The sequence below is a fragment of the Mus musculus genome, chromosome 6 (genome assembly GCF_000001635.26).
Source record: "Mus musculus strain C57BL/6J chromosome 6, GRCm38.p6 C57BL/6J".
NCBI lineage: Eukaryota > Metazoa > Chordata > Mammalia > Rodentia > Muridae > Mus > Mus musculus.
The window spans coordinates 55,036,393-55,050,663 of NC_000072.6; the positions used below are offsets into that span (position 1 = coordinate 55,036,393).

The 14,271-nt window shown below is 45.7% G+C and overlaps 1 protein-coding gene across 1 annotated transcript in view; it reads left to right on the forward strand.

Annotated features, from left to right (window-relative positions):
- The first annotated feature begins 1,608 nt into the window (after positions 1-1,608).
- The window catches only part of Gars (glycyl-tRNA synthetase), a 41,504-nt gene continuing 28,841 nt past the window's right edge, over positions 1,609-14,271 (forward strand). Inside the window, exons 1-4 of the mRNA NM_180678.3 lie at positions 1,609-1,841; positions 10,022-10,123; positions 11,675-11,777; positions 13,928-14,069. Of these exons, the coding sequence (NP_851009.2) occupies positions 1,650-1,841; positions 10,022-10,123; positions 11,675-11,777; positions 13,928-14,069 (539 nt within the window). The 5' untranslated portion in view covers positions 1,609-1,649. The remainder of the gene's footprint in view (positions 1,842-10,021; positions 10,124-11,674; positions 11,778-13,927; positions 14,070-14,271) is intronic.

A 14,271-nucleotide genomic window follows, 5' to 3' on the forward strand; every position in this document is an offset into this window, starting at 1 on the left:
TCTGGTCTGTGCCTGGATTAGTCCATGGGTTCCCCACACTGCAAGCTGCTAAACCATGGGTAAAGGTCTGTCTGGACTTGTTCCTGGCTTGCTCAAACAGGCCCATATCATGCCAGTCACTGGGAAAATATGCATGAGACTGCCAAGCATGTAGCCATGAGAACGAATTTCGGACCTGACTCCTGGAGACTGGGGTTTGGAGTTATTTGTAGATAAAGAAGCAGGGTGGCCTGAGGTGTCAGAAAAGTGACTATAGGTGAAGACTAAGGACGCATCAGCGATCTTTGTCAGGACCCCTTCACTGGATCTATGTTTCTAAACAATGGTGGCAATAGCATGTTCTGAGTGTGAAATTTTAAGCCTCCAGATTTCAAAAGGTCACCCTTGGATATCTGTGCAGGCTGCAGGAAAGGGCCAGGAACTTAAACTGGTTTACACCTTCAAGTTCCTGAAAAACACCAAGATTGCCACAGCACCCCAGGTGTTATATCCAGTAAAGCTAATAAAAATACGCGTGATCCCTAAAATTGGCAGTAAAAGCAACTTGGAAGCAAATGAAGAGCGTCACAAACCTCCTCTTGCTTAACTTTTGTCTTGGGGATACTGGGTAAACTAGTAACTACCTTGTGTCTGGTTCTTCACCCTAAAAAACAGCATCAAAGATTTCTGGGAGTTGAGAACGTGTGGTCTCTCACTGCATGGAGTTGGGTTCTCTGAAAGAGGGCCTTGAGCCAGGTTCATTGCCCTCTAGACTGTCCACTGTGTAAAAAACCAGCTAACCAATCACAACAATAGCACAAGGATAATGATGGTCTTCTTGATATTTGTGAAACTGGAAGGTGGTATCTCCCGGTTGGGCCCATCATCTGGCTGACTGGCTGTGAGGTGTCCACAAGTTTGGGAGCATCCAACCTATATAACTTCTGCAAGAGCTTTGAGGCTAGAGTTCCCCTGACTGCTCCATGAGGTGGTTATCCAAGTAAAATCACTTTTCCTTTGCCTCTACACCTTGTCTTTCAAATTAACTGGCATGCCCTGAGAAGAACAGCAACTCTGATTCCTATAAATAGTCCGAGGAACATTGGGTCTTGAGCAATATTTTTGTTTTTGCTGTTGTTGTTTGTTTGTTTCTTAAAGACAGAGGCTCACTGTGTATTTTAGGCTGGTCTTGAACTCACGATCCTCCTACCTCGTCTTCCCAAGTGCTGGGATTACGGATGTGCATCACCATGACCCACTAGAGTTATAGTAACTCTAGGTTCCGATTTTATGTGACTTTATATACTCTTCTAAACAATGGGCTGAGGAAGAAGCAGAAGTATGGGTGTTCCAGTGGGGCGATTCGAGCGTCTGGGACAACAGAGAAGCCCACGATCTAAAGGTGCTCGGGCATCTAGGTTAGGACTGCACTCTCAGAAGCCATGTCCTTCTGTGCATTTGTCTGGAGCGTCCTCTTCACACATTTTTGAGCAAGTTGGTGCCCTTCCGGGTTCTCTGCCGAATCTGCGGTTGCAGACGCGGCGGCTGCGCGCGCCTGCGGGAAGTGCGGCTGCGCGCGCCTGCGGCCTGGCTGCGCTATTTCATCATGCACCGGGCGGGCCGCGCGCCGCTTCCGTAGCCGCCCTGCGCACCGCCTAGGCGGCGTGCTCATGCCCTGTCTGCTCCCCTCGCTGCTCAGAGCCACCCGCGCCGCGCTGCCGCTCCTGTCGCCGCCCCGAGTGGTCGCAGCGTCCGCGTCTCAGCGGCTCCTCAGCGCTCCCGCGCAGCCCGCCGCCTCCCGGAGCAGCATGGACAGCGCGGAGGAGCTGCTGGCCCCACTGCGGCTAGCCGTGCGCCAGCAGGTACCGACCCTCGCCCGCAGCCGCGCGCCGCACCCCGCTCCTGTCCGTCCTTCCCCTGTCCCCGCGCTGCGTCGGCATCCGTGATCCTTGGGCCTCGTGCCCTCTCTGCGTACCCCGAATCCAGCCGTAGGCTTCGCCTCCCTCTTTGAGCGCCCCGATGGCTCGGCTCAGCGGCAAGCTGATGCTGCGCGCTTCTTTTCTTTAGTCTTGGGGATGCTTTGGGAAGCGTTCCCTTCTCTTTATCTTCCTTGCTTCAGTGTTTAGCCTGAGGACTGGCTCACGGTCGAAACGTGGCTATGGGGAGGTGTCGACCCCCCACCCCCCTCCAATACTGATGCGAATTCATGATCCCTCTCCTGTCATCTTTCTGCCTTCTGAAGAGAGTGTCTGGAACCAGCGAGCTTTCGGATCAAGCTGGAAATTGTAGATGGACTGACCGAGCCACTCAGTGAAGTCATCCATTCTTAGGGTGGAACACCTGAAAATGTCATTTTGCGGAAGGGAAGGGAGGTTTCTTAGCTGGAGAATCTGGGGATTTAATGCAGATCTCCTTTTTTTACTGTAGCACTGAGTGGTGGTGATCAGACTTAAGAGGGAAAGGAGAAAAGTATTTGGAATGATACCCACACCCAGTGAGAGCCAGAGCTTACAGTAGGGCCCGGCATCCATGACCTACTAGCTGTAAACACCGGTCGGGTTGCGCCTGCTCTGGCGCCTGATGCAATCGTTTGTCTAGCTAAGGAGGGTGGAATCCTGTCTTAAGGATAATTCATTGGAGCTGAGGTGCTGCAGCTTCGAGGAATTCTGCCACTTTGCTCCAGTTTGAGCCCGACTCAGTTAATAGGCTTTCATTTTGATTTTCACTATGGGCTTTATTTTTTCTTTTTTTAATTGTATGTTCTGTACATTCAGTCTCCATCCACCTTCCACTCCCCACATAAATGTATGTGTGACTCCTTTGTTGTTTTGTTGTGACCTAACTCCTTCCTTTGGAACAATACATCTAATTTTGGGGGAAAAAAAAAAGCACACACTGCAAACCCCTCCCTCTGCCACGTTAGCCTGGAACTGCAGTACATAGTATTCCTCTGTAGTAAGACTGAATGTAGTTAACTTCAGGACGCATTGATCATGGAGAGCCTTCCTGTACAGCTTGTGTGACCTTCATGTCCTTTGTTGTTGGTTTTGACTTGTTTTTTTGGTTTTATGTGTTTGTTTGATAGGGTTTTTGGTTTTTTTTTTTTTTTAACTTTGGGATATTTTCCCAATAGTTGAATTAATTTATTTAAGTTAGTTTGGACTTTTTTCTTTTCTACTTTTCCAGAAGTACATATACACTGATTAGTTGCGTGGAAAATTTGAGTCATACTGAGTCCAGTGTCACTGGAAAGAGTTTGAAGATCATCTAGTTAAACGGTTTTCCTCTTGGACATGTATGGAAAAATGGAGTGCAGTCCATGTCACACGTTTTCATTGTAAAGCCTGGGCAGTTGAAGACTTACTGAGGTGTCGTTTGGAGGTGTTAAAGGATCGCTCTTAACAGTGGCGTGCATTTTGAAGGGGGGTGTTACCAGAAATAGTTGTGCCCCAAAGTAAAATTCAAACTGGTTTCTCTTAAGTCTGAGCTTGACAGATTCACAGGGCTTCAAGAATTTCTCTATAAGATAAGTGGTGATATTAGCAATCATGAAGGTTTTTTTTTTTTTTTTAAAGTATATTATGATTCATGAAGCTCCAAATGACCAGGACACACTGTGATGAGCACAGGCATTGGTAAAGATTTTTTTTTTTTCAGAGTCCTAAAATACATTCCTGGGTTTATGTAACTGATTATAAAAAGTTCAGTGCTGTGGTTTCTGAGGTAGAAATAACTTTTCTGTTTCTTTTTGAGGTAGGTCCTACTTTGTGGCCTCAGAGCCAGGGTTTCTGGTCTCCCAAGCTGTCTTCAAAGACAGCATGTAGTGGAGGATGACCTTGACCTTGCAGCTTCCACCTCCAGAGGGGCTGGGCTTGAACTCCAAGCTTTCTGCATGCTAGGCAAGCATATACCACCGAGCTGTCTCTATGCCTTTGAAATTACTTGAAAAATATCTTCATATATTTATATTTATTTTCTGTATGTGTGTACACATGCATGCCACACACTCACTTGGAGATGTAAAGACAAGTCTTCAGGATATCACTTTTCTGTTACTGTATGTGGAAGTTTTGCAGGAATGTGTTCTCTGCTTCCACCATGGCATCTCTGGGAATCAAACCCAGGCTGTCAGGCTTGTTAGCCTCACTCTTACTGGCTGAGCCAGCTCACTGGGCCTTTTAAATCTACTGCTTGTCAGAGCTTTGATCAAAGAATTTCTACAGTTGCCTGAAACGACTTAGAATTCCACTATGTATGATTTCTTTGATAGACTCTACCCGGAAGTATTTTGAAATACTTAGGACCATACATTATAATATATAACATATATGGTAATCTGTCTGATAAATTAGAAGTTAAGAGATTAGCAAATCACCATAAAACTTTATTTTACTTTAGAAAGTAACTATTTTCAGAATGTTCATGTTATATTGTTTTGTTTCTAAGGTTTATTTTATTTATTTTATGTATATGAGTATACTGTAGCTGTACAGATGGTTGTGAGCCATCATGTGGTCGCTGGGAATTGAATTCAGGACCTCTGCTCACTCCAGCCCAAAGATTTATTTATTATATGTAAGAACACTGTAGCTGTCTTCAGACATGTCAGAAGAGGGCGTCAGATCTCATTACAGATGGTTGTGAGCCACCATGTGGTTGCTGAGATTTGAACTCAGGACCTTCGGAAGAGCAGTCAGTGCTCTTAACCGCTGAGCCATCTCTCCAGCCCAATATTGGTTTTTTTTGTTTGTTTGTTTTTGTTTTAAGCAATTTAAAAATTTTTTAAGTTTTCCAAGTTTCCGTTTTATTTTGTAATACAAATATTTCTCTACCCACAATATAGGCTGGTAAATTCTTTGTATATTGTAAATAGTGTAAGTTGAAACTTCCTGATAACAACACCTAACTTACCTAAGAACACGTAGCTCAGCAGCCAAGTGACTGTGGAGTGTCTCGTTTACCCTTCTGATCATTTAGCTGACTGGGAGCTACGGCTTGCTGCTGCCACCCAGCAACCCACAAGTAGCCTATATATCTCTGGCCTGGGAAACAGTAGAAGCTCAAAATTTAAAGCACGGTGGTTCCTACCAAGATGGAAATGTGTAAGTTAAACCCTAAGTCAGGACTTAGCTGCTCAGCAGTAGCTCACAGAAAAGCTCTCTTGGTGACTCTGATGGTTAAAGGGGAGTCCTGAGGATGGGGAGATGGCTCAGCCGGCAGTGAGCTTGCTATGCACTCATGAGCGTCTGAGCATAATCTTCAGCATCCATGAAGAGTGCTGGATGTGGTGGCACATTTGTATGGTTCCAGGAGCCCCACTCTTGAGGGCACCCAAGGGGGCCCTGAGTCCACAAGCTTTTAGAAGTGTGTCTTAAGCTTGGACTGCTGTCTTCACATCCGCCTTTTCCCACTCGCTGTCCACTGCACTCGGCCTGACATTCACCACCACCTTTGCAGCTTTGGCCTCACAGTTTACCTGTTCCCAGCATTCAGCTGTAGTCCCATTCCTTGTTATCAAGATTGCTTTTCTCATTTAAAAACAACAACAACCAGAAACAAACAAACAGAAATAAAAACGAGGCATGGTGGGCACACCTCTAATGCCAGCAGTGAGGCAGGTGAATCTCTCGAGTTCGAGGCCAGCCTGGTCCACAGAGCCAAGTTCCAGGACAGCCAGGGCCACACAGGGTGTGTGAGGGTGGGGAGAGGGGAACAGACAACAAACAAACAAATAAACAAACAAAAAACAAAAAAGGAAGGAAGGATTCTGTGCAAACAGTGATTCCGGGTTCTCTGGTTGCCACCATGTATGTGGCTCTTCATACCTGTCAGAACAAGCAGGATCTTTGGAGGTGACAGAACTGTTCTGGAGGTTATAGGTACTGGTGGAACAGTTTAATGAGGTTTCACAGTCACTCTCTGGACTTGAGGGTGTGTGTGTGGCTTGAAGCTCCCACAGAGTGGTTGTAGTGGAGGTTTGTTTGTTTGTTTGTTTGTTTGTTTTTTTCTGCTGAGGTAGAACTTAATCATTGACAGTATAGGAAAAGCGGCGGTGGTGGCGCATGCCTTTAATCCCAGCACTTGGGAGGCAGAGGCAGGTGGATTTCTGAGTTTGAGGCCAGTCTGGTCTACAGAGTGAGTTCCAGGACAGCCAGGGCTACACAGAGAAACCCTGTCTCGAAAACAAACAAACAAAAACAACAAAAGAAAAGCTTTGAAGAGTTGTTTGGTGGGCCTTTTTTATACCCCTGACCTCCCCTGTGTGTGTCTGTGTGTGTGTGTGTGTGTGTCTGTGTGTGTGTGCGTGTGTGTGGTTTAAGGATTAAACTGTGGTAGCAATATAACTTTGTCATTCAGAGTGGAGCCTCTGAAGCTACGTTTCCAAATTGAGATTGTGACTTTAGGCAAGTGACTCTTTAGCCTTCAGTAGCTGGACATTTTCTTCATCTATTGTACAGAAAAGTTGTAAGCATGACAGTGAGTTCATGTAAAGTGTTGGCACCTCCTGCTCCTAGCACACAGTATGCTCTTGTTAAGTGTGTCCTGTGGACTGCTCACCAGTGGAAAGAACACTGGTTCCCTGTCCCCGGCTACTGTTGGCCTGGAACTTACATGTTTTCTTAGATTCTTAGTCTGATAGTGTTGTGAACCCATGTGTGAGAATTAATGTCTTCTGATTTTGAGACGGTGACCTTTCAAATTTTCCTTCTTGGCTCTGTCACTCGAACGGGTGGGCTGCTTCCTAGTTGTGGGGAGACAGCGTGCGGAGCCTTGGATCTTTCTTGGCTTTGATTTTCTGAGCCAAGAGTGACTTAAACTTCTTGCTTAACCTACAAAGGCCAAATGAAAAGTTTATGAAGCGTTTTTAGTAGTTATAAAACATTTGGAATCTAAGATGGCCTCACTGACCTTAGCGAGAACCTGCTGGCCGCATGTGCGAAGCCAGGCACTCTCCAGCAGCAAGGAAACGTGCTCTGTTTTTCTTGGGCTGCAGAGTACGACTTGGGCGTCTCCCAGAAGGAGCAATGAGGATGTGGTCCCTTGGGGTGAAGTTCTAGGTTAGCCATTCACCTGTGTCACACTGAGCATTAGTGTGTGTGTAAGAGAGAGAGTGTGTGTGTGTGTGAGAGTATGAGTACGAGTGTGTGCTTGTGTGTATGAGTGTGTGTGTGTGTTAGTGTGGGTGTGTGTATATTGTAATCCTCCACCTGGGAACAGGGCTTCTAGTTTAAGTCTTGATGCAGTACAGGCCAGTTCCATTCACTGTGCTCACAGAAGCCCCAAGATGAGGTTGGGTGCTGAAGAAAAATAGTTAACTAGTAGGAATCCTTGAGTCTAAGGCATCTCTGATTTTTTTTTGGTTTAAAATAAATTGAGATCTTAATTTCTCTATATTACTCAGAATAAATGTGAATTTCCCCTTCTTTGCTAGGCTGGAAAGATAGTGACCTCAACGGTAGGAAGCCTCCCTCACAGGACTCTCATATGAAGGCTGGCCACTCAATACCTGTGCCTCAAAAGACTAAAAGTGACTTGGGATAGTGCATTTTAAATCCTTTCTACTCAATACCTATGGTATGGCTCCACAGTGCCTGGTGAGAATTCCAGGAGGAAGTAGATGATATGGGAGCCTATAATTAACACACTGGGGAGGTTTTAAAGAGGACTCACCTGAGTGCTTCCAACACGGAAAAGGACCTCTTGCCACCTCTCCTGTACAAAGGCTCATACAGGCTTCATTTCCTCTTGAGAAAGCATATGGGGTGGACGTTCTAACACCCTTGAGGAGCCCCTCAAGGAGTGGAGAGTGGGTCAGTAGCTAGTACTGAGTGCTGGGTGCTTGGCATACTGGGTTAATGGTATCAGCCAACAGACGCCTGAGTGTCATAATGGACATGTCTGAAGGTTTTTCTGACTGCATCTGAGTACGTTAAACAAGCCAGAACGTCCACTTTTGGATCACAAGTATTGTGAGGCAGATGAGATGACGTTTGAGGGTGCCTGGAACATTGATGCTGAGATAGAATAGAAACTGAGTGTGATAGAGGGGAGAGAGGCTGATAGCATGGCTCTCCACCATGTCAGATGCTGCCTCCTTTTTACATCAAAATTCCCTGTTGTTGTAGTGAAACTCATAGAGGATGTCAAACGAAGTTAGTTACTTAATCTACTTGAGGTGGGGTCTCTGCAGATCATAGACCTTGGAGTGCTGCTGAGCACCACTGTGCCCAGCTCAGCTAAGTAAACCGTGTGTGTGCAGATAGTGCTATATGAAGAGTTAGAGAAGGAGTTTGATACATTAGCAGCCAAGCACTGAGTATTTCAGTGTGTACATTCTGGTCTGTCTCCTGGGAGCGGTAATGAGCCAAGCGGATGCTTAAGCCCCTGCCCAGGTTTACCCTCCTGCAGTTGCTGTGCGTGTGCACTGGTAAAGACATCATGTGTGGTTGCTTAGATACCAGCAGCATTGCCGTGGTTAATGCTGTGTTTTTCCAAATATTGAACAGTTTTTTCTCAGCCAATGAATACTTCTTTATAAAAATTACCCACAGCATAAGGTATAGCCTTTATGTCACATTTACCGTGCTCACTCCTGGGAAATGCACTAGGAGGTTCTGAAGGGCAGAAACAGCTGGCACTGGGTTCTGGTGTGTGTCATTGGTTCTTGTTCTGTTTGTACTTTCTGCCTGGAATATCTAGAGAACATTGGTTCTAGAAGAGGCTGTCATGAATGAAGGGAGGAGTGGGGACTTGGAAAGCCAGAGGAGAATGCTAAGGATCCCTCCAGGGCCTAGGATCTCAGGAGGGAAGACAGTAAAGAAAACATGACTACCCTCTCAGCCCTTTGTATATGGGAGAAAAAGGTGCTTCTGCGAGGGACAGCGTTGGGGGCAGCCAGGTTGGAGTATTTGGAAATATGAGAAACACAGCTCAGGGACACACAGTGGTAGGAAGATGGACACTGAGCACAAGGTAGAGACAGTTACCAAGCTAAGGGTGGTTTGTGTTCAGAAAGTAAAGCTTAAAAATGACAACACTAAAGTTGAGGTTATTTGGGACTAGTTTCATGTTAGTGTTAGATGATTTGAGATGGGACAAGCTGGCATCTTGTCAGATGGGGAGAGGGTAAATAGGGAAGTGAAGTCAGTGAGGTGTTGGAGCTAAAGAAGCATAGCTTGATGTTTCCTGAGAGACAGAAAACGATTCAGTGTGGAACAGATTTGGCTTGAAGCATCTGTGGCCACAGCCAGGCTGAGGTACCTGCAAGCAGAACAAAAGCTGTTAGCCATTTTGCACACATACTATTATTGCAGTAGTTGGTTTGGTAGTGTTCTGTAACAGCCCAGGAGATGGGGGTAAGTCTGCAGGGATTTACCATACTCGGGAGTCCAGAGAGATTTCCAGTTTGTTCCAGGTTTCACAGTTCACTGATAGGAAGTGAAAGCTGAGTCTTTAAATCCCAGCAGCCTTTACTGTGGCTTGCCCAGGTGTGGCATCTTGTGTGTGTATGTTTGGATTTTCTTGTGCTGATCCGTTAATTGGTGACATTTTATAGTCAACCATCTTCCCAAATTTTGCCTCTTAAAAGTTTTTTGTTTTTTGTTTTTTTTTTTACTTTCTTATACATTCTAATTGAATGTATTAGATTACTGCTCTTTACCAGCCCGAGGGTTTAAACTCTGGCTTTCTGAACTGTTCCAGGCACTTTTAAAGTCTGTCTCTTAGGTGACTAATTCTCTCTTCAGTGTGTCTGATGTGCTGGTAACCTGCCTGAACATTCAGTGTCAGTCGTCCATATGTAGGTGAGCGCTGTTCTCTCCCCACAGACTCACCGTGTGAACCCACTTACTTATGTTCTCCTGGACAGTGCATGCTGTGGACACAGGCCTTCAGTTATTGATACTTCTTACAGACTTCTTACAGAATAAACACGTGCAATTGGTATTTGTGTACAAATACTTTTTAAGTGCATGTTTAAAAAGAGCACTAGTGTTTGCTGATTTCTGAAACCAGTCCTGATTGTAGCTTGTTTGTTGGCCAGGGAGACTTTGTACGGAAGTTAAAAGAAGATAAAGCCCCACAAGTGGATGTGGACAGAGCAGTAGCTGAGCTCAAGGCCCGGAAGAGGGTTCTGGAAGCAAAGGTAAGTCTTAGGATGCTAAGGCAGAAACGTCAGTAGGTGTAGGCTTATTCCTCTTTGTTTAATCTCTCCAGGTAGGAAAGATCTCAAAAGCTTTCTGAACAAGTGCCACTCAAAAGCTTTCTGAACAAGTGCCATTTGGTCTTTTTTTTTTTATTATTCATTGTGCCTTTTCCTCCTTCTACCTAACCAACTTCTTGTCTTCTCTGAGAGCTGCTCAAGGCTGTGTAGCTCAGTGGTGGAGCATTTGCCTAGCACATTAGACCCTGCTTCAAGAACGAAGTGCAGCTTACAATGCCCCGTAGTCTCTAAAGCTTCCGCACTACCTGAACCCAAACTCTCACTGTCCCCCAGTCCTAGACATAATAAAATACATGAATTTCCTAGAAGACATCATGCTCCTCTTTAAGAATTCACCTGGGATTAGATTTAATAGTTTTGTTATAATCTGTCTTATATTTAACTTCAGACCTTTTCAAACTGTAAACCTGCTAGCATTAAATTTAAATAGTCCAAGAGGTCAGTTTGTTTTGTTTTGGATTGGGGGAGGGTTGTCTGTGTCTGTCTGTGCTTCAGTGCCAGAGGTACCTGTCGGGTCCCTTCTTGCTGTCCCTTTTATTTTTTGAGACAGGCATCTCTCACTGGCCCTGGAGTTCCTCGGTTTGGCAATACTAGCCAGCCAGTGAGCTCCTGACATCCTCTGACTCCATCTCCTCAACGCTGGGGTTACAGATCCATGACCCCACACTGTGCTTTTATGTGGGTACAGAGGGGGCTGCTGAATTCAGGCCTGTGTTAGTCAATAGCACTTACCTGCTAGGCCATCTCCTGAGCCTTGCAGCTGAGGTTTTAAAGTGATGTCTTACATAATACATTATAAACTGAGATATTGCTTAAATTACTTCAAAGAAGTGTAGTAGTCCTGTCTGTTTTTTGTTTTCTTGAGAGCAAGTCTTACTGTAGTCAGTTTGACTTTAAACTCCTTCTGGCTCGATAACTCAATTCTGGGATTGTAGGCAGAAAGACTCCAATCGTAAGTAATCATATCTGCTACGTGAGTAGCAGTGTCTGCATTATTCAGCTTCCCATTGCTGTGAGCGACACATCTCAGGAATCAAAGGCTTATTGGGCTAGAGTGTCAGGCGTTATTGTCTATATTCAGCCTGTTTGCTCAGACCTGTGGTGCAAATGACATGGGGAGGGACACTGTTGCCTCAACACACACACACACACACACACACACACACACACACACACACACAGACAGACAGAGAGAGCGAGAGCGCGAGCGCGTCTCGTGGTGTTTCCATCACTTCCAGCAACACTGTCAACTGGAGAGCCAATGAGCCTTCAACTCTGAGCTGCTGGGGACTTTAAGATCCAAACTATCACAGCTTCTTTACTGCTGCTCAAAGTGTTTGTGGGGACTGAGGCCTCCACTTTAGCTCCTCAACGTCTTACATCTCTAGCATTTTATACTGGATTCTACCAAATTCAGATGTGTTAGAACCCCGCCTACCTGTCCAATTACTCTCTTCTTGTTTGCTCTTATAGGAGCTGGCATTGCAGCCCAAAGATGACATCGTAGATAGAGCAAAAATGGAAGATACGTTGAAGAGGAGGTTTTTCTACGATCAGGCTTTTGCTATTTATGGAGGTAGGGGGTGAATGAAGCCACAGTGAATGATGGGAAGCATGGCAGCATGGGGCAGACAGGGTGCTGGAGAAGAAGCTGAGTTCTATATCTTGATCAGAAGGCAGCCAGGACACTGTCTTCTGCAAGCAGCTGGGAGGAGGGTCTCTCCACGCTGAGCAGAGTCTGAGCTTGGGAAACCTCAAGCCCACCCCAACACTTCCTCCAATAAGGCCACACCTCTTAGTAGTACCACTTCCTTTGAGCCAAGTATTCTAAAGTGTGTCTTTGGGGCCAAACTTATCTAAATCACACTATGCTTTGTCAAGAGCTTGGCTTGCTAACTGATGTTTATTCAATTGTGTCAGATCCCATAAAGGAGAGAAGTCATGTAATTTACATTTTTGTTGTTCAAGAGTTGATATTTGCATAAACTCTTAGTACTCCCCACTCTGTTAATTACCCTCCCACCCCCTTGTAAAATTTATTTCTTTGTTTATATATTTTTTTTCTAAGACAGTTTCTCTGTGTAGCCATGGCTGTCCTGTCCTAGAACTCTGTAGACCAGGCTGGCCTCAAACCTAGAGTCTCCTTGCTTCTGCATCCTGAGTGCTGGGATTAAAGGTGTGTGTCACCACTGTCGGCCCTGTCGGCCTTTTTTTTTTTTTTAAATGGATAGTTTTCTTTTTTTTCTTTTTCTTTTCTTTTTCTGAGACAAGGTTTCTCTGTGTAGCCCTGGCTGTCCTGGAACTCACTCTGTAGACCAGGCTGGCCTTGAACTCAAAAATCCACCTGTCTCTGCCTCCCGAGTGCTGGGATTAAAGGCGTGCGCCAGTTTTCCTTCCCACTTTTTCCTCTCATCCATATCCACCTCCTTTCTGTCTCTCCCTGGAAAACTAACGGATATCTAAAGGTCAATTGAATAAATGTAATAAGAGAGGGAAAAAAAAACCCAGATTGGAATGGAATGAAACAAAACAGAAGAGAAAGCCCAAGAAGCAGATAAAGGCACAGAGACGTGCTCACCCACACTCGGGAATCCCGTAAGAACATGAAACTGGAAGCCATAATACGCGCATAGAGGACCCGTAGGATGGAAAGAAAGAAAAGAATTAAAAAAATAAAAGAAATTAAATTTTCAGAAGGAAAAAGAAAGCACCCTGGCATGACCTTTGAGCTCCTTTTCTGTTGGCATCTACTGCTGGGCATGTGTCCTGCCCTTGGGAGTAGTTTGTGTCCCCAGCGAGAGTTAGAGAGAACCAATCTTTCATTTAGCCTCTGGGCTAGGGTTAGGGACGTGTGTCTGCGTCTGTTTGGTGCAGGCCCTGCGCACACTGCCTCGGTCTCTGAGCTCACATAGGTGTTGCTCCTGTTGTTTAGAAGGCCTGGTTTCCTTGGTGTCCTTTCATCCCCTCGGGTCTTACACTCTGCCACCTCTTCTGCAAAGTACCCTGAGCACGGGGGGGGGGGGGTGGGGGGGGTGGGGGGCGTGGGGGGCGTGGGGGGGGAAAAGGCTGAGTGTATCAAGGTCTCTCACTCCATCTGAGAATTCTTGGAGCCTTTTTTCTCATAGTGGGTAGTGATTACAAGCTCAGACACTAGGCATTTGCTGTGGCTGTGTGTATATTGGTGCATTCTTCCTAAGGCCTGCTGGTACCCTGGGTGTGTAGAATGTTATTGTAGTTCTGATACCTGGCTGCCTCTCCTCACAGACCACTGTTATACATGGGCCTTGGCTTATTCTTTGTGGGCATTCGTCAGGGAAGGTGTTCTTCAGGCAGGAAGATGACACAAGTCTTTCTGAGTGCTATAAGAACGGCCTACTGGTTAAACAGGTCCTCGAAGTGATCAGCCTGTAGTGCTTTGTCACTGTATCTTGCCTGGATTTGCTAAGCACATCTTTGAATGTCTTACCTCTTGAGGTTTAAATGACAGCCCAAGTACCCAACGTAATTCAGAGAAGGCAGTGCTGGCCCTTAGGTAATTTTTCCCTGCCTGTGTAGCTGTTTCTCCACATACATTGCAGTCTGCCTTTTCAGTGAGTAGAGGGAGCTTTTAGGTTTCCCACAGTCAGCCAGCAGTAAGTAACGCTCTTTGGCGCAGAGGGCTTGCACTGTGGGCAACATCTGAGTCAGAGTGACAGGAAAAGCCACGTTTACCTCTCTCCCTCACAGGTGTCAGTGGATTGTATGACTTCGGGCCGGTAGGATGTGCTTTGAAGAACAATATCATCCAGGCCTGGAGGCAGCACTTTATCCAAGAGGAGCAGATCCTGGAGATTGACTGCACCATGCTCACCCCTGAGCCAGTTTTAAAGTGAGCTTCTGCTTCGGTGGGAGAGGGCCTTTACAAGTTAATAGCTAACCCTTTGATTACAAAAGCTATCTGTGTTCATTTAGAAAATTAGTGAAGAACAAACAAAAGCAGTATATACCTGCTGCTCACAGGTGGCCACGTTGAAATTGCTGTTTGTCCCCTTCTGCAGGTCAAAGTGTTTGCTGGCAAAACTGATAACCTT